The sequence below is a fragment of the Acanthochromis polyacanthus genome, chromosome 6 (genome assembly GCF_021347895.1).
Source record: "Acanthochromis polyacanthus isolate Apoly-LR-REF ecotype Palm Island chromosome 6, KAUST_Apoly_ChrSc, whole genome shotgun sequence".
Classification (NCBI taxonomy): Eukaryota; Metazoa; Chordata; class Actinopteri; family Pomacentridae; genus Acanthochromis; species Acanthochromis polyacanthus.
In genome coordinates, this window is record NC_067118.1 from 37,844,949 (window position 1) to 37,872,307 (window position 27,359).

Genomic DNA, 27,359 nt, shown 5'->3' on the forward strand with positions numbered 1-27,359 from the left:
GGGTCAAGCGCTACTTTTCCAATCTATGGCCACATTATTAACCCTGGTGTCATCCTGTGGGTCAAAACCGATCTGCTTTAAAGTTTGAAAATGTGGGGAAAAAATACTTTTTCACAGTGAAACTTCTGATGTCCACATTTTCAACATTTTGGGGAAAATTTTGAACATTTTTTGGGAGAAAAAAAGAAATGCTAAAAATGTTTCTTAAGAACATTCACCAAAAAAAAAAAAAAAAAATCAACCAAAATCCAGCGAATTATTTTTGTGAATGTTCTTAAAGAAAATATTAAAAGTTTTACTGATATGCATGTAATCATTTTAGATATTTTTAGGATTTTTTTGGAAGATTTTTAGGAATTTAAAAAAAATGTTGTAGAATTTTCTTGCCACATTTGGGGGATTTTTTTTCAATAAAAATTTTAAGGGACATTTTAAAGCAATTATTGGAATATTCTTCCTAAAGATTTTGCAAATTTTTAGAAATTTGGGGAATCTTTTTGCTGAATTTTCTAGTTTTTTTTTCAGACAAGGAACCAATATTTTTCGGTGCCCATAAATGAAGACAACAGGAGGGTTAAACAGTGTGTACAGTTTGGACACTCACCACCAGGTTACCAATGACCATGACCATCATGAAGACGATGAGGCACATGCCCTGACCCGCCACCTCCATGCAGTCCCACATGGTCTCGATCCACTCGCCGCACAGCACCCGGAAGACAATGAGGAAGGAGTGGAAGAAGTCGTTCATGTGCCAGCGGGGCAGCTCGCAGTCGGCGGCGATCTTACAAACACAGTCCTTGTAGCTCTTCCCAAACAGCTGCATGCCCACCACGGCAAAGATGAAGACGATGATGGCCAACACCAGAGTCAAGTTTCCCAAAGCTCCCACCGAGTTACCGATGATCTTGATCAGCATGTTGAGGGTCGGCCATGACTTGGCGAGCTTGAACACCCTCAGCTAGAGTGGGGGTGGGTGGAGAGAGTAGGAGGGATGCGATTTAGTCATACTATCTAACACTCTAGAGAAGAAAAACTACTAGAAACATTTTGGTATGATGCTTGAAATACAGAAATTTCTTCAAATTAGGACTTTAGAGTACGTAAGATGCTAACTGCATGTGCTACCCATGCTCATATGCTAACAACATTTTGCATTTTTACCAAAGCCTATGCAATATCTGTTGTTCTACATATACTAGAATATATGCCACATTGTTTTTTTTCCTATTTACGTACCAGTGATACGTGCAATCCTATTAATTCTTTAACTAGTACTTATACGCACTACTGTTCAAAAGTTTGGGGTCACCCAGACAATTTCACACTTTTATCCATGAGCTAACATAACTGCACAAGGGTTTTCTAATCATCAGTTATCCTTTCAACACCATTAGCTAACACAATGTAGCATTACAACACAGGAAATGTTCCTCTGTACCCTTATGGAGATATTCCATTAAACATTTCCAGCTAGAATAGTCATTTACCACATTGACTGTATTCCTGATTATTTTAATGTTATCGTTATTGAAAAAAACTGCTTTTCTTTCAAAAATAAGGACATTTCTAAGTGACCCCAAACCTTTGGACGATAGTGTAAAGTATTCTTGTACTACATTCCTTCTTTGTTGCTGCGACACTGCAAATTTCCGCCCTCTGGTATTAATAAAGGCTCAACTTGTCTTTGGTTTTGCTCTAAAATGAGTATTTACCAATCGGAATGAACGCAGCACAGACAGGCCTTCGACGTCAGCCAGAGCCAGCTCCACTAAACTCAGCGTCACAATGAATCCATCAAAACAGTTCCAGGCCTCCTGGAAGTAGTAATATGGATCCATGGCCACTAGTTTGAAAAGCATCTCTCCTGCAAAGATCCCTGTGAACACCTGGCAGGTAGGAGAGACAGCAGGTTAGAACAAATGGATGTGGCTCATCAACAGGTTTCTGCATGATACGAGAGAATGTGAAGCAAAATGTGACTTTTATTGTATTTGTTCTGCTCCATTATCTAAGCTGTGAATTATGGATGCTAAATAAAATCCATCGTGTTATAACTGGCAGCTGTAGTAACTGCATATTAATGCATTTCACCAGTAGGATAAATCCAATTATTTAAAGAGACAGCACATCTAGCTCATGTTGGAGTGTGAGTGTGCCAGCTGCTCTGTAGGATGAAACGGCACTTCTGTGGTCTCATAACAGCCCTAATAAATTACAGAGGGATATCCTCAATCATAGAGCCCCCATAATGAATAACTGCACAATGTAAGCATGTGTGAGTTTGAGTGCAAGACGATGACTCATGTTGCATCAAGGTGACCTAGAAAACGTCCACCTGTTCCACCCATTGGCCTTTCCTGGTAAATTATTCTGCAGCAGAGATGGTAAATAACACATTTCAGCGCTGGTTCAATTTTAAATTAATACCCGAGCACAATTTTCTGCACACACAGACACAGAGCAAGTGTAATAATAAGACTTGTGCCTGTTTCGTGTGTGGCCCATTTCATTTTGGGAGACTGCCGAAGCAATAAACGTGATGCTGAAAAAGAAAACAATGATCACGGAGCCAGTGCACAGGTTTACTCACTTTCCTTTAAAAAAAAAAACAAAAAACAACATGTTAATAGTGAAAATGGCCAGGTTGAGCTATCCGAGCTGTGATTCAGGCACCATTTTAGAGCAGCTCATCGATCAGGCTCCATGAAATATTAATGCAGGCCTCCCACCACCAGTCAGCCAACCAGCAGAGAGGCAGGCTGGTCCCAGTGAAGTACACAGCAGCTCCACTCAACCAGAGGAGGCACAGAGAAAAGCACAGACAGGGAACATGTGTGTGCATGTACGTGAAGACATCGGCGGATACAAGCAAGGAAGCGGCAGGAGGTTTGTGGGTTTTTTTTCCTGTCAGCTTGGAAAAAAAGCAATGAAAGAAGTGCCAATTACGGACCTAAAAATAACACCTTTCTACGAGCTGCTGAGAAGAAGAAGAAGAAGCAGAGAGAAGATTCAGATTAAAAAAAAGTCCCCACTCACCAGATTTCCTACAGACAGCATAGCCTCAAAGTCGGGGGTCATGGGGTAGTGCTCCATGGCCATGAAGAGTGTGTTGAGGACGATGCAGATGGTGATGGCCAAGTCCACAAACGGATCCATGACTATGAGGTTCACTATCTCCTTGATCTTAATCCACTTGGGGCTGCACTCCCAGATCAGGAATGTGTTAGAAAACTTATACCAGCATGGCGGACACTTGCGCTGAGACTCCTCCAGCTCTGAAGACATAGCGCGAATCACACGTCAAAACCCAACATAGTCGCGTGCTCGAGCAAACAGCATGCAATGGTAAAGATATGACAAGAAAAAATTGTATGCATTGTATGTATCTGGTACTGTTGGATATGCAAAGCAGATAAGCAGGAAATTCATGTCAAACTAATCAACTAATGAGAGCAGCCCTAGTTAAAGAATAATGAGAGAGCAGGTTAAATAGCTGGGTTAAAGTGGCAGTACCCTCCACTAGTGTGTTGGTAATGACGCTCATGACACTGTTGGCCCGCTCTTTCCGCCCAAAGGAGGTATTGAGCTGGTCCACAGACACCATCAGGGAGCCCGACAGCTTCTTCTTCACCTCAACCTCAGTAGTTGGCTGTCAGGAGGAGAGGAAGAATCAAGCACCCATGGAGAGGACATGAACACCATCCCACATCACCACCGGTGGCCGGCGGAGGGAAGTGCACAACAGCATTGGCAGGAAAAAGTAGTCGAGGATCAGATTTTTTTTTTTTTTTAAATAAGGGTTGGGGGAGGAGGGGGGGAGGGGGCATGTTTCATTCTTTTCTATCTCAATGCTGGTTTCAAGGAAGATGTGTGTATGCTGTAAATGCATGCAGGTCTCAGCCAAAGTGGGAGCAGTGGTCTAGGGCTACTTGACCTAATTGTGTTTGAATGTAATTAGCTCATCCCAATTAGATAAGAAATGGATTGTGGGATATTGTGCAAGGAGAACTGCTTCTGCATGAATGCATTTTCAGTCCCGTCATGCAATAATGGAGGCTTTGCTGCCATTGCAATATAATCATTAGGTTGCTTTACAGAATGTCTCCCAAATCTGGCCATTTTAATGTCGCTTGCAAAATTTGGTGCTACGGAATCTTCCTACTTTGAAACCATACAACTTATATTGCAACCATCAAGTCAAGAGCATTGTAAAGAGATCATATGGAGGCAGGTAGTTCAGATCCATCCAGTTGTCATGCATGAGCATGCTCCAAGTCAGAGAGAAGGAGAGGAAATTACAGACACCATAGCCATCGTTCTACTTGTCTATGTCATGCTTGTTCTAATTTAGGGTTTCAATCTACCATGCTAACTAGAATGAGACACGACTAATTTACTAATGTTGACCAGGGAGAGTTTGGAAAACAGAGAAAGGTAAAGACAGACAAGGACAGCAGCCCTCCTTTGATTCTGTACGTATTTTACGAAGGCCTAATAGGATGGTGTGTGTTACTTATATGTCTGCTCTGGGACAGTATCAGGGAAGTAGGGAGGCAGATTTGAAATGTCTGTGGCTCTACAGTGCTGGTCCCCTCTGCTTCCTCCGCCTCCTACTGCAGATCTACCCACACAGGCTAGCAGAGGACCTGGATGCCTGGAGGAACACATCAACACACTGGAGCACGTTAACGCATCATTATATGCCATTTGTTAACAAAAAAATTGAGTGTGTCAAATAGGAACTTGATGCCATTTCACACATACAAAATGTGCATTAACTCTTAACCAAGCTTTGATCTAGGAGCTAAAATCTAATGGGTCAGTGGTGATGAGTGATAGAAACATATCTGCACGTCTAAATTTGATATTTACATATTCAAAACATTAACAGTCATCATTCAATTCAAACAAAATTGCCTGGAAGTCACTGACAGACCCAGTTTCAACTCAACACTTGCAGGGCTGGTTGTAGTATGTGACACTTCTTTGTTTTTCCATCCTTTGCCTACTGTCGGAGGGCAGCATACACTGCAGGGGCAGGGGGAGGGGAGGCGCGAGCGCTTAGCCAAGAGATACATACGGACTTGCAAAGATGACAGAATAGATAGAGAGCCAGAAAAGAAACGGACGAGAGGGGGGCCATGCCTAGATAGGTCTACTCATTGACTTCCTTACACTGTCGTCAGTAGCTGCCTTATCTATTTTCACCTCAGGCAGAAGGCGTCCACCGGGCCCAGGGCCGATGAGCGACACCACGCCGTTGCAATCCACCGTGCTGTTCCTCTTGCCGTGGAAGCCGCTGTAGCTGTTCCGCCGGTAGGGGCTGAACAGGGAGCCTCGGCGCTCCTCGCACTCCTCCACCGTGCTGTGCTCGTCGTCCGCGAACTCGTTCTCCGAGCCCACGTCCTTGCTGCGGCCCTTGAAGCTGAAGATGCTGCTCTTGCTGTTGTGGCGGGAGAGGAAAGGCGAGCCGGGGATGCTCAGGAGGGACTGGAAGGGGAGGGAGGCAGAGGAGAGGAGACATTTGATGTGGCTCGGGGTGCTTCTGAATTACAGCTGATTGCACCATCATTTTTATGCTGCTTGTCATCGGTTCCGGAGGTCAAATTTAACGCAACCAGGGTGATTTCCCCGAAGGAGGCACATCCTGCTGCAGAAACCATGTGACTTAATAAACAAGAGGGAAATATGTAATTAGGTCAAATATATCGCACACTGTCAAGGTCACACACGCCTACAGGACGGAGCTCAACATAAATCATGACAGCATCGGTCTGAGCTGCAGCTAGTATTGATCCGAGTATTATCGTCACTGCACATACAGCACGCTAGCGGGTCAAAATTGAACTGTTTTAGTTTGAAAATGTGGGGAAAAAAATGTATATTTTCACAGAGAAACTTCTGATGTCCACATATTCAACACTTTTGGGAAATCTTTGAACATTTTTTGGTAGAAAAAAAAGAAATTTTAATGTTTCTTTAAGAACCTTTACATAAAAATCAACCAAAATCCTGCGAATTTCACTGGATTTTGTTTGATTTTTATATGGATTTTCTTAAATAGAAGTTTTACTGATATACATGTAATCACTTTAGATATTTTTAGGATTTTTTTGGAAGATTTTTACTCATTTTTAAAAAATTATTTACAAGAATTTTCTTGCCAAATTTTGGGCATTTTTTAAAAAATAAAACTTTTAAAGAATTATTGGAATTTTCTTCCTGAAGTTTTAATTTGGGGAATTTTTTAGCTGAATTTTTGGATTTTTTCAGACAAGGAAACAATATTTTTTTTGTGCCCGTAAGTGAGGACAAGAGGAGGATTAAAACACATTTTTGGCAACAGTCCTCAGCTTGTGTAGATGAAACAGGAGTGATTTTCATGAGTTACAACGCTGTGAACACAATATACGAGCCAGTGGAGCCCAAGTGAAGCTTAAACAAAGCAGCCGCATTGCTCCCTCTGAAAGATTCATGTAATCACTGTGAATAATTCAGGACCTGGACATGTGCTTCTATATCTCTGGCCACTATAAGCTCCTCTGTATGTGAGCTTTTGCAAGATCACGCTGCACATTCTGAAATGACTGAAAAATTCCACATCTGACAGCCAAAAAGTAGAAAAAGAACAGCATTCCTGCAGCCACATGAATCCCTGGCACTGTGGGTTCTTTATATAGAGATAAGGCATCTTTATTTTAAATCTGTGGCTCTATAATTCTGTGTGTTTTCAGAGTTTGATGCAAATGATTAGCAAGCAGTTTCACACCAATTTTATCTCTAATGATGTAAATATTTTCACTTTTATGTGTTGGTAATTTGAGATTTTTTCCCCCCAGCAACATCTGTGGGCCCAAAGCATTCAACATTTACTATACACACGTGGACAAAATTGTTGGTACCCCTCAGTTAAAGAAGGAAAAACCCACAATTCTCACTGAAATCACTTGAAACTCACAAAAGTAACAATAAATAAAAATTTATTGAAAATTAAATAATCAAAATCAGCCATTACTTTTGAATTGTTGATTAACATAATTATTTAAAAAAAACAAACTAATGAAACAGGCCTGTACAAAAATGATGGTACCTCTATAAAAGATTGAAAACTATTTGACCAGAGTGACATGATTAACTCAGGTGTGTCATTTAATTGACATCACAGGTGTTTCCAAACTCATAATCAGTCAGTCTGCCTATTTAAAGGGAGACAAGTAGTCACCCTGCTGTTTGGTGAAAAGGTGTGTACCACGCTGAACATGGACAACAGAAAGCGAAGGAGAGAATTGTCCCAGGACATCCGAAAAAAATTATAGACAAACATCTTAAAGGTAAAGGCTATAAGACCATCTCTAAACAGCTTGAAGTTCCTGTGACAACAGTGGCTCATATTATTCAGAAGTTCAAGACCCACGGGACAGTAGCCAACCTCCCTGGACGTGGCCGCAAGAGGAAAATTGATGACAAATTGAAGAGACGGATCGTTGGAATTGTATCCAAAGAGCCCAGAGCAACCTCCAAAGAAATTAAAGGTGAACTCCAAGGCCAAGGTACATCAGTGTCACATCGCACCATTCGTCACTGTTTGAACCAAAGTGGACTTCATGGGAGACGACCAAGGAGGACACCACTGCTGAAAAAAACTCATAAAAAAGCGAGACTGGAATTTGCAAAAATGCATGTTGACAAGCCACAAAGCTTCTGGGAGAATGTCCTTTGGACAGATGAGACCAAACTGGAGCTTTTTGGTAAGGCACATCAACTCTATGTTCATAGACTCAAAAACCAAGCATACGAAGAAAAGAACACTGTCCCTACGGTGAAACATGGAGGAGGCTCAGTAATGTTTTGGGGCTGCTTTGCTGCATCTGGCACAGGGTGTCTTGAAAGTGTGCAAGGTACGATGAAATCTGAAGACTATCAAGGCATTCTGGAGAGAAATGTGCTGCCTAGTGTCAGAAAGCTTGGTCTCAGTCGCAGGTCATGGGTCTTCCAACAGGACAACGATCCAAAACACACAGCCAAAAACACCCAAGAATGGCTGAGAGAAAAGCGTTGGACTATTCTAAAGTGGCCTTCTATGAGCCCAGATCTGAATCCCTTTGAACGTATGTGGAAGGAGCTGAAACATGCCATTTGGAGAAGACATCCATCAAACCTGAGACAACTGGAGCTGTTTGCTCATGAGGAGTGGGCCAAAATACCTGTTGACAGCTGCAGAACGCTCATTGACAAATACAGAAATCGTTTAATTGCAGTGATTGCCTCAAAAGGTTGTGCAACAAAATATTAAGTTATGGGTACCATCATTTTTGTCCAGCCCTATTTCATTAGTTTGTTTTTTTAAATAATTATGTTAATCAACAATTCAAAAGTGATGGCTGATTTTGATTATTTAATTTTCAATAAATTTTTATTTATTGTTACTTTTGTGAGTTTCAAGTGATTTCAGTGAGAATTGTGGGTTTTTCCTTCTTTAACTGAGGGGTACCAACAATTTTGTCCACGTGTGTAAAAGACTCAAAAGCAACTTGTATGTTGAGGAACAGCGACTCAGTTACTCTGGATCCTTCCTAAGCCTGACAGTTTTTAAAGAAGGTTTTTATTTCTTGATTGTGTTCAAGATGTTTCAGAGGCAGAAATCTCACAACCAGGAATCTACTGGCAGTTAAAATGAAGTGTGGCTGCCAAGAAGTTTGGATCTTCCCTCCTCACCTGGTTCATAATGGAAGACTTTCGACCCAGGCGGTTATCAGGGAAACGGAATCGGCTCCTTTTGCTGCCGTCGTCGGACTCCGACTTGACAAACTTCTCGCTGTCACCTTTCTCCTTCTCCTGCTCCTTCTGCCTCCACTTCTTCTTGCGGTTGCGTCGTTCTTTGGCACTCTTGGAGCTGAGCTTGGACATCTCGGAGGAACTGCAAGACAGACGCCCTCCTCCGTCGTCCTCCACCGCATCCTCCGACACTGTGCCTGCAGAGGTTGCCATGGCAGCAGTCTACAGAGAAACAGGCGCACGAGTAAAGTCAGAACGATAATAATAACACATCACGAATTGGGAATGGTTTCGGCCTCCATCTCGCTGACGACCGACCTGGGCTTCTTCCTGCTGTTTCTTGAGCTGCTCCAGCATGGCCTTGAACTCCTCCTCCTTCTGCAGGGCCTCTTCCATGGTGGCCTGGTTCTGCTCCTCGTAGGCCATGGCGACCACAGCCAGGATCAGATTGACCAGGTAGAACGAGCCCACGAAGATCACCAGGACAAAGAAGATCATGTAGGTCTTGCCTGCCGCCCTCAGGGTCTGCAGAGGCGTAGGGGAGAGAGGATGGAAACAGCAGAGTCATGACACCCGATACGTGACCTCAGCCTCGTCTCTCAACGTGATTCATCAGAAAAAAAGCTGTTAGTGGGGAAAACAGAATGATGGTCTGAGCATTTCTGGGTGCAAAAATCTACTCGGCACAAATACCTCTCAGACAAACACGTTTACATTTAAACGTCTGTTTCTGATAGGAGTGCTTATGTGCTGTAATGAGCTCCGCTAACATCTAATGCTATGAAGAACTGAGATTTACAGGAAAAATAACTCGTCCTCTGTGCTTCTGGAAGTTCTCAACAGGAGTCCAAGGTTGTGTTTTTCATCAGGAAGAGCCGCAAGATATGCATTCTGACCTATTTTTTCATCCTAACTACACCATCCAGCGCATAGTCAAACAATTACTATGGATTTGAATGGATCCCCGGTGGAGACGGGAAGTGAGGAGCCTGAGCTGCAGAGGCTCGGCAGAACAAAGGAGAACAGTTTGGAAAAAGCATATTCATCACTTTTTTTTCTTAATGTTAATAATACAAAATGGCTCAATCTCTTCTGATGCAGTTATATTAGAGGGCTTTGGAGTTTAAATGTTCATCAGCCTACTTTGGTTCACCCGTTTAAAGGCAAACTGTTTTCTTCAGGGAGCAGACAAATAACGGGAGGACTTCCTCGGATGGAGACGTGAAATTCCCTCACACATCAATTATGAATGCGGTTGACATGTATTGCTGACAACGTTTGCAACACGACAAGCACGGCCCAAAACTATGTCTTTAAGCTCCAAAGATAAGCAAAACCACAGGAGAAGAAGCATGGGCAGATACAAATGCATCACCATTACTCTGCATTCAGCAACAGAGCATTCAATGCCAAAGCTAAACACAGCTGCATAGTAACTATTCTAAATATGCAGAACACAACAGCAGTGAGAGAGAGTGCAGCTGGGAGCAGAATCTCAAAGATGGGAGTGAAAAATAGAAATATGTGCTGGGATGCTCCCATCAGATCTCATCAGGTCTTATCTCTCTCATTGGCCAAACTGTAATCCTGAGGCGTTAATATTTCATGCTTCCTTCCTTTTCCTCTGTATGTGAAGGCAGGAGAGCCTCCACCATTTCAGAGAAGCTTAGTGTGGAGCAGACAGACGGACAGAACGACGGACAGGCAGGACGGGCCACAGTGTCCAGAAGAGGGACGTCAAAGTGGGGACAGGAGAGAAACATGGAGGTTTACTAGAAGTAGAACAATCCACCATTTTCTGTCTGAGAGCAAACAAACAAACAGTGTTCAGGGTGACCTGCACTTGAATGAGGAATCAATGGAGGAGCTGAGGTTTTATCAGGTAAACCGCTGCCATCTGATCACTTTCATTTTGAAAACATTGTAGTTCAAGAGAGAAGTCTCTCGGGATGTCAGCTACTTAAAGTCCTTTTTCGGCTACAGTGAGCATAAAAACTACATCGGAATAAAAGTCTAGATGATCAGCCTATAATCTCATGGTTTTACATTTTGATGCCCAAATAATAATCACAACACCGAAATAACCCTTTCAATGTTTTCTGGCAATATATAGATGTCCTAAAATTTACCATTAAACTCCAAACAATCATTGATAAGTTTAAGACCTGACTCAGACATAATGATTTGGGATGTCCGATAATATCGGCCCGATATTGGCATAAAAATGTAATATCGGCTAATATCGATATCAGGTTGTTTTGCCTATCATGAAAACTGATAAAATAATGCCTGGATTTCACCAGCTTTTACTCATAGAGGGAGGGAGACAGGGAGAGTGTGAACTGTTGTTGGAGACAATTACAGAAAAATAAAAATGGCATAAATATGGCATTTTTTCCATAACTTAAGTTGAAGTAGTTTTCTTGTTTTGCACAGACAGTGTTTACATTTGGAAAGTCTTGTTGCATTTGAGAATGCATCCAGTGAGGCATCACAATAAAATGAGCCATGATGTGTTAATTCCATGACAGGAGATGTGTGATGTTACCTAAAATGAGAACAGCCCACATTCCATTAGTGACTATTTGAGTCACTAATGCCTTCATGGCTGTACCAAAGACTGCAGACTTTTATTTCTTCATTTCTTTTTATTTAGTCAGAGCAAAAACTTTTTGGGTGATTGTTTCAAAGAGACAAGTAGAATGATGTAATTTTGCTTAAAAAAGGATTTAAATTTAAATTTTATTACGTTTCACAAAGGAACGACATCACAAATAATGGGTAGTTCAAGGACTGCTGAAAAGTTGAAAATCCAACAATTTTTTTTCAGTTTTTAAGGTATCTGGCTTTGACAAAAGCTGTCATTTTAGCATTTTTCTAAAAAGATATCGCATCATTTAAACCTGGAGTTAGGCCTTAGAGCTCAGAGGGTTGATATATCCTTGGTACAGATTTACTGCTATCAGTCTACCTTTATTTATCAGACTGCAGCTCAAACACTGAAGAATATCGAACAGATCTCCTGGAAGCTTCGAGGCTCAGATACTCATGTTAGCCTGATAGGTTTTTACCTGCCTATAGACTTTTTGCCCCACTTTATTCAACGATTATTTCTGTTTTCACAGTTTCTGGCTCTGATAAATGGCGTAATTTTAATAATCTTCTTAAGTACAACACACCTTTCACACCCATCAACTGGTTTTGGGGTTTAGAAGCAAAATAAACTCAGTGAATTTTAGGTAATTTTTTGCAAAATAAATTACTGTGACTTTCTAATGATGGGCTAGACAATATATTAAATTACCATGGCAACACATCTATAAATGTCTTCCATTTACATGCAGTAGGAGTTGCTGAACAAGATGAACTTGCTGACACATCTGCATTACCAGCATGTAAAGGTTCTCCCAGAAGTCCTGTGTCATGAGTCGGAAGAGAGCCAGGAAGGCCCAGCCGAAGCTGTCAAAGCTGGTGTAGCCGTAGTTTGGATTCCTCCCAGCTTTCATGCATGTGTAGCCCTCTGGGCAGCGGCTGAGGGGTGGAGAGACGGAGGAGAGAGAGAAGAGAGAGAACAGGGCATCCAGCCCGAAAGTGACTCATCACTATTTACTTGTAATGTAATCTGACTACAGGCACACAGAGGAGCTGCAGCAGGTCTTGGTGGGAGCAGCAGCTTTTGGAGGAGGGCGGAGAAGGCAACTCACCCAGAGTCGGAGCTGTTCCCACAGAGCAGAGCGTCCGCCTGGCCGGGCAGGAAGTAGAAATTGGCTGCAGAAAAAAAACAAAAAACACAGGAGCCATAATCAGTGATTTCATTCGTATTCTGTCACAGCTACACTTGTTTGTTTTGCAACACTCTGCAAATCCCTTGAGACAAATTTCTGACTGCAGTTTGCTCACACATTTTCAATTCAGATAATTTCAAACCAATTCCTTTTGTCTATCCGGTGCCAAAGCGACATACTGTTTTCTCATTCCAGCATATGGCCTGACTCATTCTCCTGCATCGCTGCCAGGTCACGGCTGGCGACACCTCGCCTCCACTTACTGTCGTTCATGATGTACTCGTCCCAGTCGAAGCCCTTGCTGCCGTTGGTCAGGTAGCTCTCGGTGATGTTGATTGGCCAGATCACACACTTGTGGCGCAGGTTGCCCATGAAGAGCTGGAGACCGATGAGGGCGAAGACGCTCAGGCAGAAGACGGTAAGGATCATCACGTCCGAGAGCTTCTTGACAGACTGGATCAGGGCGCCCACAATGGTCTTCAGGCCTGGAGGCAGCCGCACACACACGTACACAAATGGCACAGGTGATGCTGGAGCTGCTCACGCCCAGGTTTCAATCTAAGGAGTCTCTATTTTTTATTATATCATTGAGAAAAATCGAGTAATTTAGGTCAAAATCCGGGTTTAGCAACATTGAATTGCTTTAATATCAAATTTACTTGAATATTTTTTCTTTAAATTTGTGAATTAGCAACAAAATGGCACAACTAAATGTTAATTTCTTATATTGCAAAGACTTTAACGTCTCAGCAAAATCAGAATTTATGCAAGAATAATTTGAACTTTTAAAAAAAAAATGCAAATTTTAGGTATGGGTAGTAATACATTTTGCACAAAACTGACAGGTTACATACAAAACATCTCCAGAAACAACAAACAAGAAATATTCAGGAGCCTTCCCACTCTGTTTGAGATTCATCCAGACTTCAAAAATATTGTGACAGGAATCAAATCAAAATAACTGGCTCCTTTACAGGAGAGAATCTGGACTGCGCTGCCAATGGTGGATGAAGCGGATAAACAAAAGAGGGGGGAGGCTGCAGAAAAGTGAGAGGAAATCCGTAAGAAAGAGCACAGCAGCACAACGAGGGGCCATGAGAAAGACAGAGGCACAGGCAGGGGGCTGGAAACCACATGCAGGTCATTTAAACTCCAAGGCTGAACAGGAGCAATTCAATGCCAGCGCCAGCGAGGGCACTTTCTTGAACTGTCTTGTATAAAGGTGTCATTAGGAAAAGCTCTGACTCCCCATACCGCGACCCTGCAGCCTGTCTCATCCATCAGTTTCACCAAAGACAAAAGCGCTTTACCTTCCCAACAGGCATCCTCTAGCAGTGTTCACATGGGTCCACGGGGAAACATGGAAGCAGGATGACCCAAACCCCCTTTTCTGTTCGGCCTCTACAGGTACAGTGGACTTTACCAGCTGTACGTATAATATCTACTCATAACGTACGCTTGAAATTTAGACTTGCATAACTTATCTTACCTTCAATTACATTAAAATAACTTTTCTTATCTAGAGTTACATGAGAAGATTCCATATAGAAAATTATATGAAGAGAATATAATTTATTATTATATTAAAATAGACCGAGAAATTATGTCCTCCATCGTACGTGGAATATCGCTGGCTGGACTATCTCTACAAGCTACTTTTTCATTACTCCCAGGCTGGAATTATTAAATAGCTCACTATTTTGGGAAATATGATTATTAATTTTACGTTGGAGCTCCAGATGAGAAGATCAGTACCTCTTCTCTGCTAAATACATGGCTAAAGCTAGCAGCTAGTTAGCATAGCTTAGCACAGAGACTGGAAATAAGGGGAAAAGGTTAGCCTGGCTCAGTCTGAAATGAACACGATTTCTCTGTGGTAAAGGTCAGAATTTGGCACAGAGTACCTCACAATTGTGATTTTTCACAATCTGTGCAACATTGTCGCACAATTCAAAAGCAGTTTCCAGGGTTTTTTTGTCTTCTATTTAACTCTTGTCTCATTTTAACTCATTGTAGGCTCATTTTTAATATTTTTCACTGCAATATGAAGTTCTGTGGAAGCATTGCACTCACGGTTCAAAGTGACAAGAATTTAAAAAATGTCTTTTGTGCAGTAAGAAAAAGTAATAATCCTGAAAATTAAAAAAAAAAAGATCACTGAATTTCTATGACTCTTTATTTCACAAAAAATTAAGAAAAATATCTTTTGTGATTTAAATTTCCCCCATTTGTTTTTTACAACCTGTGCAAACTGAGTTTTTCACTCTACTCTACACACCAACTCTAAAAAGATGTTTCACCATGCTGAATGTATCTTCCAACAAGTTGATCCTTTATACCATTTTTGAACCATGCTGCATCTATTTTATTCTTCAAATAAGTCAGATTTTCCTCTGAAATTTGTTTCCATGCATGACTCCTACCTGCTGTGTGTAAATGCTGCAACTGAAAAGTTGCTGAATTTTGGGCACATAACCATTGGCCACAGCTTAGTCAGTCATGGCTACGTAGTTGTACCAAAGAGGGCAGAATTTTTACTTTTTATAGAATTTGGTCAAAGCAAATGGTATATTGTTACATTTTTTTAAATGAGGGATGTAAAATAAATGGATTTTGATTAAATATCGTGATTTTTATCTTAGATAATGTTATTTTTCCAGCATAATTGCACATCTTCAAGGACTGTTGGAAATTCTGATAATTTTTTACAGTTTCACAGTTTCTACCTCTGATAACTGGTGCAATTTTGGTGATTTTCAAAAATAAATGAGCATTTCACATGGTTTTGGCACTCTGAGTGTGAGCTTTTGTGCACAGCTATGATGTATTTTCATATACAGGTCATTGAAATGTCAGTTTTTTGAGATATCTCAAATTTTTATTACTAGTACTGTCGTGTCTAACCGTATTGTAAGTGTGCACAGGCCATCTGAAGTGCAGAAATTACCTTTACTGCTGGACTAAAGTGGGGCAAAAGACCATAAGATTATGGTTTTTGTTCACCACGCTCTTGTATTCTCTGTATTTGGACAGGTTTGTAGAAATACAGAGATCAGATGTAAATTTTGTAATTAGTGAACTTTAAATGTATTGCTACCTTTGAACTAAGCCACACTACCAGTTTGCAATCATTAAGCTGCACTAACCAGCTGCTTTCAGTAGCTTTACGTTCAGACAAAAATTCTATCAAATTTCTCACCCGTCAGCCACAGAACAAACAACCATATTTCCCAAAAAGTCAAACTTTTGCTCTAAATAAACTTTAAATCTGAATATAATCTCTTCATCGTTGCTCTTGACGTGGACTTCCTTGTTTAAATTTCGCAATGATTGTGTCATTTTTTTTTAAAGATAACAATCCACTGCAGATCTTTTGAGTGAATGCGACATCTGTTCATCATTTTCTACCAACAGATGAACAGATGTGCGGTCAGCGTCACTCAGAAAGCTCAGCAGGTCGTTCAACCATCCCATCTGCATCCCCAACCTCTACAGCGTGAACACTGTCGCTTTTTCCGTGGGATATATATCATTCAAATAGGTCGGAGAAGAAAAAAAAAACAGAGAAAGAAAAATCAATAATCAAACTAAAAAAACAAAAAGAGGGCAAATCAAACTTTCAATGCCATTTGTCAGCCAAGCTCTTGGTAGGCTAATATTATAAAAGCAAGTGACCGAAAAGCATCATGCAGCATAAGAGATATGTTCACAAACTAGGCTTGGCAGTCTTCATGCATAAATAATAGGAGCATTCTGTGGGATCTCTAAAAGAGCTATGCCATTTCTTATATCATATTACATATACCAGGTCTTTTTGTTCAATCCAATCACTGGTTACACATGTGCAATAAAAACACATTCCTTTTTTTAGTGGAATAACTTCAAAGTTTGATGGAAAATTTGAGAAGCTATGATGTTATTTTTATCTAAACATTAAGTACAATCACCTGGTTTTGGCCTTCACATGAGATCATTCTATCGGCAGATTTTCTTTGCAATTAAAAGGGGCTTTCTGCTTTTTTCTGGAAGCTACAGAAAGTAGTGAGTTGAAGCTATGTCTTAAGAGAAACACAGCTGCCTTGGGAACAAGAAGCCTCATAATGAAGAGAGCTACTGGGGCAGAAGAGAGTGCAGACACTTTGGAGGGCCCTAGAGGAGACTGCAAAGCCTATCAAAAATGTATTAGTACCATTTTTGATAATTTTGGAGGAAAAATAAATCAAAAAATGGCTGTCTCCAATTTTTTTTTTGTCGTTGCCGTTGCTTAAATCATAAAGATCGTAATCATAAGAATAGTGAGTAAGAAAAGAAAGGGTGAGAGGATCAGCCTTAGTGTTTAAACTGAGTCTCACCTGGAATGACAGAGATAGTTTTCAATGCTCGGAGAACTCTGAATGTTCTCAGCGCAGATACATTGCCCAGGTCCACAAACTCTGTTATATATCTGAAATAGGGGAAGGATCACACACAGAACAAACACGATGACAAAAACCACACACGCCAAGAGCACAACACCACCGAACCAGGAGGAAAACGACGCCACTCACAGAGCCTGTCCACTGAGGAGAAGGGTGGAAGGTAAAAGGAAAGAGAGACACACACACCTAACACCGACCCCGCCCCACCGCCCACCGCCCCATCCTGTCTTACCTGGAATTACAGAAATAGTTTTCAATGCCCTCAACACCCTGAACGTGCGCAGAGCTGAGACATTGCCTAGGTTTACAAACTCTGTTATATACCTGCAGGATCAAAACCACAGTTACAACAGCTCGGTTATTCACATGCAGATATACAAATGCACACACGGATGGGCCTGTGTGACAATGAAACAGTGAAATGTCTGGTTTTTGTACGTCATATGAACTACGACGGGGGGCCTCTGGTCGGTTTTGAGAGAGAAAAAGGTGAATGAGAAGGAGGGTTAGGAGATGAATGGGGACTGAGGTGTTGCCGGGGAGGCCGCAGAGTGTCGGATGGAGATCTTCAAATCCCAAAAGACCAGAGGAGTCTCAGATCAATGGAGGAAAACACGGAAGATGGGTTATCAGACAGACAGACAGAAAGAAAGAGCAAAAAAAAGAGTAAGAAAGACAGAAAGATAATCACTAAAAAAACTCAATTTCTTTCCCCGCCCTCTGCGACAAAATATCTGATCTCATTTCTGCATCCACTGACAGTGTAAGAGCAATACTTACGCCATCGAAATGACCATGAAATCCAGCCAGTTCCATGGATCTCTTAGGAATGTAAACCCGTCTATACAGAATCCTCGTGCAGTGATTTTTACAAGAGACTCAAATGTATAAATTCCTGTGAACGTGTACCTGAAAGACAAAAGGCGTTGACAGAATCAGTTCACGGATCAAAGCTGCGCCCTCATTAGCTGTTAAAACACCCAGGAAATGCCGGAGTTAGTGTAGGGCACCAGATAAATTTAGAAGAAGGAAAAACAGATAAAACCGTTAAAGACAGGATAATATTTATAAATATGCAAACATGCCATTTACAGGTACTCTGAGCAGCCATTACACCGTTTCATTTGAGTGACATGTAAGTACATAATTTTACAACACAAAGAGCTAACGGCTAACAGGAAGCACAGTACCACATTACAATAACAGGGCGCTAATGTTAGCATTAATGCTTTACAACGATAATCATTCAGCGCTGCAGCATGTTCACATTTGTTGATTTGCACAGCTGATGATTGATATAAAAGGTGCTTATTTATGAGCAAAAGTATAACAAGAATTATACTCCTGACTAAATAATAAGCCTTAAAGAGAAGTCAGGAGATTTACAAAATGAAAAACATGGAACGTCCACCCAGCAGCTACTGGGAGAATTAAAATGGGACCAAAGTGTCGGAGCGATCAATCAATCCACTACTTTATTTACTGACTGAATGACATTAGTCACCACCATGAATAACATGACAGGCAGTTTAGAAACACTTTGCACTATTCTGAACAAATTTGCAGAATCTTTAAAGACTCTTCGACACAACTGCATGAAATTAAATTTTGTATGTCGCAAAATCTAAAAAAAAAAGTTACTTTTTTCAGTTGCACCTCTTTTTTCTAGTAAGATAAAATCTATATTGCACAGATAGAACATAAGTAGAATAAAACTGCATATATTCTAGTATATGTAGGAAAATAGATATTGCACAGGGCTTTAAAAGTACAAAACATTTATAATTCACAGAATGTGTCGATATTGTACCAAGAGAAGTACGACAGAGTTTTTAAAAATTCAACAATCTGTTTGTGACCAAAAATGAAGCGTTTAGTTTTCTTTCAACACCTCGCATTTTCAGAGACTACATATATATTTATATTAATTATTACATCACTATTTTTGCCAGAATTATGTTCTACTTTTCTATTCTAGTCGTGCTTTAACTTAGCCGTTTTAATTCAGTAAGGTATCATACCTAAATCTTTTTGTTTTTCTTCTAGAAACTGCAGTTATGTTAGTTTTTTTCTGAGCAATATCTAGTATAAGAATTTTTAAATTTAAATGCAAGTTTTATCCTATCTTATGTTATCTTATATAAATATGGATAGAAATAGTACTTGGCTTGGGTTTTTAAAGGGAAACACGGTTCTAATTTAAATATATTATTATATATAATTTTAATAAATATATGTTGTTTTTATATTTTTATTTAAATTACAGTTTTTGGAAACTTGTGTAAAACAGCTATTTTAAGTGAATTTTTCAAAAATGGACAAAAATACTGATAAATTCACTGAACTTCTAATGTTTTTCCATCTTTTTGGATGAATCCAACACAGGCTGCATTTTAAATGTGTGAAAATAAAATGACTTAAGTATGACTAAAACATTAAATACGTCTCATTACCTGCTTTTATGGCTATACATATCTAACATTTACTACATCTCACTCAAACGTAATGGCAGCAGAGATCCACAAACTGTCAGCATGCATTTATAATGCTAAGTGAATGCATTAAAAGTGTACTTACTCTACTTGTTTTGACCACTCGGGAGGATCACTAAAGGTCATGAATATACAGTTGGTCAAAATAGTACACATAATGATCATGCTGAAAAGAGTGAGGAGCAGGTTAAGGAAAATAAGGACTGTAGAGAAAAATCACAAACATCATCAAAGCTCCATAAAACTGGAAAAGACCGCAATAAAAGACATAAATCTAGAAAACCTACAGTAATGTGATTTCTACGGTCCAGTCGGCCTGAACAGCTTGTAAAGGGTTAATGTCATAAAACCTCCTCCAAGCACTTAACAGAATCTGGTTATGTGTGCCTTCCACCACAAAGGCTATTATTTGAGCTATGAAATATTTAAATAGTATATATATTTAGTGAAAATACAACGGCACCAAAACTACAGAACGTTTTAAAGCTTTCAGTGGAGGAAAGGAAATAAGAAAAACCTCAGAATGAGCTTCAAAGGCAGCCGGAGGTCATAATAGCTGTGGGTCGTGGCTTTAAGGGAGGAATTTAGGTCCAAAAATTAGAATAAATTTCTTTTTAAAAGGGTTTACTTTTAGTTTATGACAGACGGTACTTCTGTACCAGCATTAGGAAACAATCAGAGAGAGAAATAAAGAATAAACAGTGCACAAATGTACATTTATTATGGTGGAAGGAGGGAAAGCAGCAATATGCAGCAAAAAGAGACGTATTTTTGACATATTTGCCACATTAAATTTTTATTACAGTGCCTCTACGTACTACAGATATTTTACCGGTTAGATTTTTATTTGTTTTCACACTTATCTCCTCTCTGCTCTTTGTAAACACTTCCTGCAGTTCAGCCTAGCAGTTCTTGTATTTTTGGCATTTGACAGTTGGTCACAGAGAAACACGATTTTTATTTTTTGTTAAGAACACGATTTTTAAGTTTTGCAGAATCTGGCTGCGGTAAATGTTTTCTTTTTGGCAAAATTTGGCAGGATTTTGATGAAATATCAGAATTTAAGCTTAGATTTGAACAGCGCCTTACAGATGAGTAGTTCAAGGACCGCTGGGAAGTTGAGAACACAATGATTATTTGATCTGTTTCATGATAGAGAGGGGGGTTATTATTTGAGAGGGGAACTTAATTTTAAAGAAATATATGCTGACAAAGCTAAAAAGAGACAGTGTCTTTCTGTTTGCGGGGTTAAAATGTGGAACAAGCTAAGTGATGAAATAAAAAGAAGTACAAATATTCAGTTATTTAAAAGAAATTATAAAACATTTGTCCTTTGTAAGTATGCTAGAAATGAAATATAAAAAGGTATTTCATTTTCAATATTAATGTTGCACATGTTTTGCTGTAAATGTTCATTTTGCCTTTACTGCTGATTGCTGAGAATAAGTAATTCAGTTGTATGCTGCTAAAACTGTATGTCGATCTAATTTCATGAATATAAGATTGTAAAGGGGGTCGGTTTCTATAAGTTTAACTTCAACCGACTCCTTTTCGAATAATATGTTTTGTAATCAGTTTAATTTCTGAATTGTTTTGTTATTTGTTTTATTCGAAATAAACATTTCAATCAATTATTTCTGTTTTTACAGTTTCTGGCTCTGATAAATGGTTTGATTTTAGACGATGTGCCTTTACTAACCCATTGGGGGGTTTAGAGGGTTAAAGTGGAACCAGCAGCAGCCAGTTATTCAAGTTCGTAGTGAACAGACTCGAGCACAAACAGCTTTGCTCAGTCCTGAGAGAGCACATGCTGAAAGCTAAACCTGTTACACAATACAGAAGACTTTGTGAAACTATTTAAGGTTGCATTTTCTTCTGTTTATATGATTAACTGTTATACATGAATAAGCGGCTGTTTCCTGGAAGCAAACCTGATAAAAAAATAAAGTACATACAGTAAAGATTTGTTTGTTATTTTTTGATATCACACCCAAATCTGAAGTCCGTCTGTTGGCATTCTGGGTAATGTAGGTCTGATAAGGAACAAGGACGCCAGAACAAACCATAAACTCTCTGCTGCACCTTTTTTATTATTATGAGTCTGACGTTGTTACATCGAGTTGTGTCTGTAAACTGAGCCTCTCTTGGCTTTGTCTGCTGTCGATGAAACATGCTGTGACTGTTGTAAGTGGACGTCTGGTGGATCGGTTCCTGCAACAATCAGGGATCAGTTTCACTCCTCTTTTCGCCATGTGGTCAATCGATCAGCAGACTTAAAGGTCGCTGTGGAAATCTTTGACATCTCTCTGAATCGGGGTGTCAAACATGCAGCCTGCTGCCCCAAACCGGCCCTCCAGAGTGTATTTTTTTCAAATTGTACATTTGCAAAACTATAATTTAAAATACCATGACAAGTTGTTTTGATCATAAAGTAAAATACTAATTTGTTCTTTTGTCATTTTGTGTCTCATTTTTGTAACATTTTGTCTTGTTTTCGTTGTTTTTTGTCTTTTGTAGTTTGACTTTTGTCGTTTGTTTTGTGTTTTTGTTGTTTTGTTTCTTGTTTTTCTCACTTTGTGTTTCCTTTTTGTCTCACTTATGTTGTCTTTTTTTGCAGGTTTTTTTTCAATATTTCTCTCATTTGTGTCCATTTATTATCGATTTGAAATTTTTTTGTAGAATTTTTTTGTATTTTGTGTCAGTTGTCTCATTTTGTGTCTTGTTTTTGTAATGTTTTGTCTTGTTTCAGTTGTTTTGACTTTTTTTTTAATCACAAAATAAAATACTAGATTATTCTGTTCCAGATGACTGAATGTTTTGGTAGATAAACGGGGATCTGGAAGTTGTAATGTGTAAATGATAAACTGAGGCATGATATTGTTGAAACTGAAATTATTTTTCTTAAAAAAACATCCAGTTTTTCATAATGATTTGTAAAAAATATAATTTCTTAAATGTGAACGTTTTCAGAACGGACTTTTTTTGCACTGAAATAAAATAAAAATTTGGAGTTGTGGTAGGTTATTACGCTCTGATTTTATTGGTCACTTGAGATGAAATTGGGCTGAATGTGACGTTCCTCCTCTACATGAAGATACTGACATGAATGGCACAGATAATGGGCTTACTGAGGAGGTCTGGCGTGGCTAACTGTTAGGAATGACTCATCATTTGTGCTAGCCTTTCCCTTCAGTGATAAAATGGCTACTGCGTGACGTCCTGTAAGCTGTCCTATACAAAGAAGTCTTCTGAGTGAACCGATCCTCTCGTGAAACATCAATAGGACAAAGACAGAACATATCATCATGAATAATGAACAGGGAACACTTTTGTAGCTGCTGTTAAGACGCCGTTTGAAAGGATATGAATGTATCAAAATTTTAATAGCTATTCGCCTAGCCAGATTAAAAGGACTTATGAAGTACAAGGCAGGTGTGGCACTAAAACGGAAGATTGTCTTCCCTTTATTTAGCACTATAAATGTCTGTGGAGACAAGAAACACAGAGAGAGAGATTATTAATAAGTGAGCAATCAGAAAGAAAACAAGCACAACAGTACTGATCATTAAAACCAATATGTCATCTCTGCATATACATGTGTAGATAGTATTTAAAAGTCACGTGCATTTGCTCAGAGTAGCATCATTCAAAGCAGTGAAAACAACTGAAAGGATGTTTCTAATGTTTGTTTGTTTGTCCCGGTCTCTCAGCGCCATCCAGCCCACCGCGGCATTTTCAAGAGAAACCAAACGAGCAAAAAACCGGGAGGAGCTGCAAAGCCGCTTTCTGTGGATAACCTCATAATTGTTTAAATAAAACATGGCGATTTGCATGAAACTTTAATGGAACTGTGCATTTGCACAAGTGACATGGACCCTTGTGCTTTTAACAAGGCCTCCCGCACTACATTAAGCCCTACAGAGCCACCGACAGCGGAGTCAGGAGGGAGGAGGAGGAGGAAGGACGGGTGAGAAAAAGCACAGTAAGAAAGCACAGTAAGAGGCCTTATGGTGGCGTCACATGACTGGATGCAAAACTACCAATAGAAACGAGGAGGACGTGTGAGATGTTGGCAACTAAAAAACCTGTTTCTGTGCAGAGGATCCTACTTAATACTAATTAAATCAAAAGACAACTCAGATGAAGTCAGAGCAGTTAAACCTGATTAGATAACCTCACTCTCTTTTTACTACTACAGGTCAGAGCAGCAGCATCTCACACCGGCTGTAAACGTTCATTATACACTATGGACAGACATAACGACACACTTGGGAGCGTCCCAGTTGCCGGTAGCATGACGTTTCTATCAAACACAGCACATATGCATGACTGACACAGAAAACTAACACACATCCAGCGTCATGAGCACACAAACCGGCATGCAATGAGCACAAAAATGAGTAACCAATATTGTCATCCACACACACACACACATAGGGCTGCTGCTATATATGTAGGGAGTCTTTTTTGTAACGCATGACTAAACTGCTGCAAAGCTACTGAAAATTTCATACTCCAGAGCCGAGCGAAGACGAGGAGACAGCCGAGCGGAGCAGGGGGAAGACAGAAAGCAGGGGGGGAGACGGGAGAGCAAAGTGAAGCAGGCAGGGAGGCAGAAAGCAACTGTAGCAGCAGCAGGCCGAGGAGAAGCAGGGCGGAGGGAAGGAAGCTGGGCAGAAGACGGAGGACGGGAGGAGGAGGAGGAGGAGGAGGAGAGGGGGGGGATGGGTGGGAGGCAGAGATCTGGAGCCAGCAGCAGCATCTGCAGCCGTGAGGCCCTCAGCAGCCATTCAGAGAGCACCCTGCTCTCACCCCTCGTCACAAACGGACTGCGCTTTACGGCTGCTTTAACCCCAGAGCCTCGCATTCACACATTAACAGAACAATGGGCCCTGCTGGCTGCTAACCTGCTCCCCTCATGCTTTCTACCATTACGCTGCCATTTCAAATCCGCAAATATGTTCAAGTGTGCCGACGTGTTCCTTACAGATCACGGAAGTTCAAGATATCTCACAACGTCACGGCCTATCAGGAGATATCACTGTAGATATTCATCCACCAGCCAATCAGAGGAGGACACACGAGCAGATGCTGCCTTTGGATTTAATGTGAAGCAATTTGCACCTGTACTAACAATTTTTGCGCATTTCTGTAAATAAAATCATTTTTTAGGCTCCTCAATGCTACTTGTTTGACGAGCACAATTTACATGCTCTTTTGTACAACCATCCATCTATCTATCTATCTATAGTCTATCTATCCATCTGTCTATAGTATATCTACACTCTATCTAAAGTCTATCTATTCATCTATAGTCTAACGAGCAGATGCTGCCTTTGTATTTATTGTGAAATAGCACCAATTTGCACCTGTACTAACAATTTTTGCACATTTCTGTAAATAAAAGCCTCTTTTTAGGCATCTTATTGCTACTTGTTTGACCAACACAATTTACATGCTCTTTGTTCAAACACCCATCTATAGTCTGTCTGTCCATCTATCTATCTGTCGATTTTGATTCCTCTCTAAAACATTTCACTGATCCTGGCTGAAGCAAGAAGGAGAGCAACTGTGCCTCATGCATCCGTGCACGTCGTCCATTTCATCCCTGTCCTCACTTCACCTCTCCCCCTCCCTCCCTTATTCTCTCTCTCCTTGAAAAATTGTGTTTCACCGGCTTTGAACACAGAGCTCGACCCGGCCCGGCCAGGCCCAGCTCCGGCCACCATCGAGGCGACGTCGGGAGGGAGGAGGAGGAAGTGTGGATGCTGCGTCATCCCTCATCGTCAGCCCCCCCATGTCAGCTGTGACACAATCTAAAAGAGCCACGTATCCAGGTTTGTCGTGAAGAAGACCAACAGCCTTCCTTCACACCTCCCTCCCGCCTGCGTGTCCACGGCCGGCCGCTCGGTGACAGAGACGTACCGAGCGGCGTTCTCCCATCAAGGTCACCACCTGATCTGACGTCACGCCCGCCGGAGCTGCCAGGTCCAAAGCAGCATCGGCTCCCTTTGGCATTAGAGCGAGACTAGATCGAGGGGCCATAATTAGATTCGCCTGAAGCCCGAGGAGCCGACAGGACTCCTGGTGAAGGCAGAGATGCACACAGAAGCCTGCATCTGCGACATGTGGAAAACAGACAAGTGAGCTGTGTTTAGCTGAAAAATCAACAATCCCACGTATAGGAGGACATGTTTGCCACGTGTCGGCTGAATCGTGTCTCCTCCTTGTGCACTGGACTGGAGCGTTACATAACAGTCAGCGTGCACAGTGTAAAGACAGGGAGGTAAAAGACAGGGACAGATGGAGAGACAGATACCGAGCACAGAAACTCTCACACAATATCTAAAACAGCGAACGATGGTGACTAAACACATTATTAGCAGCTTGTTTTTTTTACCAGGTAGGGTTTGCTGTGTATTGAGGTGGACCGGCAGAGAGTTACACAACATATCTGTTAAAAGTGCAGCTGAATTTAAATGAATATGTGATTGGAGGAAACCGTTTTGAATAAAAATGCCAATTTCGTTACATAATTCTTTGTTAAAAATAGACAACAAACGACGTTACCATGGTACAAGATTTTGGCCTCGCTGCTCAAAACACACCAGCAGTAAACTCACCACACAACATCTTTGCATCTCGATTAAGCAAAGCACGACCATTTTATGAGCAGTTATTCTTGCATTTTCTCTTGCTTAAGTAATAAAAACATTCAAAAGTCTTCTTCACAATACTCCAGTGCTACATTTGGAGCTTAGATTTTCCAAAATGACACCAAATTTCTGTGTTTTTTGACTTTCCTGAACCCTAATTCCTAGGAGTGTAACAGTACATGTATTCGTACCGAACCGTTCAGTACAGAGGTGTACCGCGGTACGAAAATTTTAAGACTATTAAGAATGTACAGAATTGTTTTAATTGCGAAACCTAAAACTTCGTAGTGCCCACAGTTGCGGTGGACGTTCCCCGGCTCACAGTCGCGCAGTATTGTCAAACTAAAAACAAGTAGGAGTTTCCAGGGAACCCCAGGATGTGACGGATCATTTATTCTCCTGCCGGTGTTGTGCCTGCCCGCCGAGATCTGCATGCAGGTCGTGGGAGCGCGCTCACACCGCTAAAATGGAATCTATGAGACGCCAGAGTGTTTTCTACGGCACAGTACTTCTTGACAATGAAAAGATACTACATGAAAGCTTGGACCTGCATGCACATCTCGACGGGCAGGCACAACTCGACAACACCGGCGCTTCATGGCTAATGCTAGCAACAACGAGAAGAAGCTAGGGCTGGAAGACGCTCCACTTTGGTTTCCCAGTGAAGTATGAAAAAGTAGAAAAACAAGCGGACAAGATGAAAGCCGACACTGTGAAGCGCTCCTCAACTATGCATCCAGCAACAGGTCAAACTTAGACACACAATAGAAAAAGTACTATCCAAGCGTAACTATCCCCGCTGCTAGGAAAAAACAGCAAACTGTGCAAACGATGCTCCCAACATCATTTCATCAAACCCTGCCTAGCAATTCAAAACGTGCTAAAGCAATAACCAAGGCCATGGTGTTTTCATAGCAGCAGATCTACGGCCATACTCCGTTGTTGAGAACCGAGGTTTTAAACTTATGATGAAGGTCAGCTTACTTTAACTTTATATTATTGCTGTGCTCTTTCCTATAGATAAATGATTATATTGTGTATTTTATTTAGCCTACTAGTATATTTATGCCGGTAAACAAGAGCCAAACTCCATGGTATTGTTTTTTTTTAAAGCAATCACATTAAAATATATTTCCTATTTTAGGTGATAGAGCCCTGTTATGAAGTTCTTTCTCATCCACACTTCAGCCAGAAAGTCAGACCAGCTCTTATATCAGCAGTTTCTTTTTT

General features: G+C 40.7%; 1 protein-coding gene across 5 annotated transcripts in view; it reads right to left on the minus strand.

Annotated features, from left to right (window-relative positions):
* The window catches only part of scn8aa (sodium channel, voltage gated, type VIII, alpha subunit a), a 55,415-nt gene that overhangs the window by 22,595 nt on the left and 5,461 nt on the right, over positions 1-27,359 (minus strand). For 2 of the 5 annotated variants that reach the window (XM_022205220.2, XM_051949129.1), the window contains 14 exons: positions 22,839-22,957; positions 19,559-19,648; positions 17,762-17,890; positions 16,916-17,007; positions 12,827-13,048; positions 12,483-12,546; positions 12,168-12,309; positions 9,097-9,303; positions 8,719-9,000; positions 5,179-5,493; positions 3,517-3,652; positions 3,040-3,278; positions 1,716-1,889; positions 605-961 (listed from right to left, as the gene is read on the minus strand). In XM_022205220.2, coding sequence (XP_022060912.1) covers positions 605-961; positions 1,716-1,889; positions 3,040-3,278; positions 3,517-3,652; positions 5,179-5,493; positions 8,719-9,000; positions 9,097-9,303; positions 12,168-12,309; positions 12,483-12,546; positions 12,827-13,048; positions 16,916-17,007; positions 17,762-17,890; positions 19,559-19,648; positions 22,839-22,957 — 2,568 coding nt within the window. Of the gene's footprint in view, positions 1-604; positions 962-1,715; positions 1,890-3,039; positions 3,279-3,516; positions 3,653-5,178; positions 5,494-8,718; positions 9,001-9,096; positions 9,304-12,167; positions 12,310-12,482; positions 12,547-12,826; positions 13,049-16,915; positions 17,008-17,213; positions 17,306-17,761; positions 17,891-19,558; positions 19,649-22,838; positions 22,958-27,359 lie in introns of all 5 variants that reach the window. The other 3 variants (XM_022205224.2, XM_022205222.2, XM_022205223.2) reach the window with 3 other exon arrangements.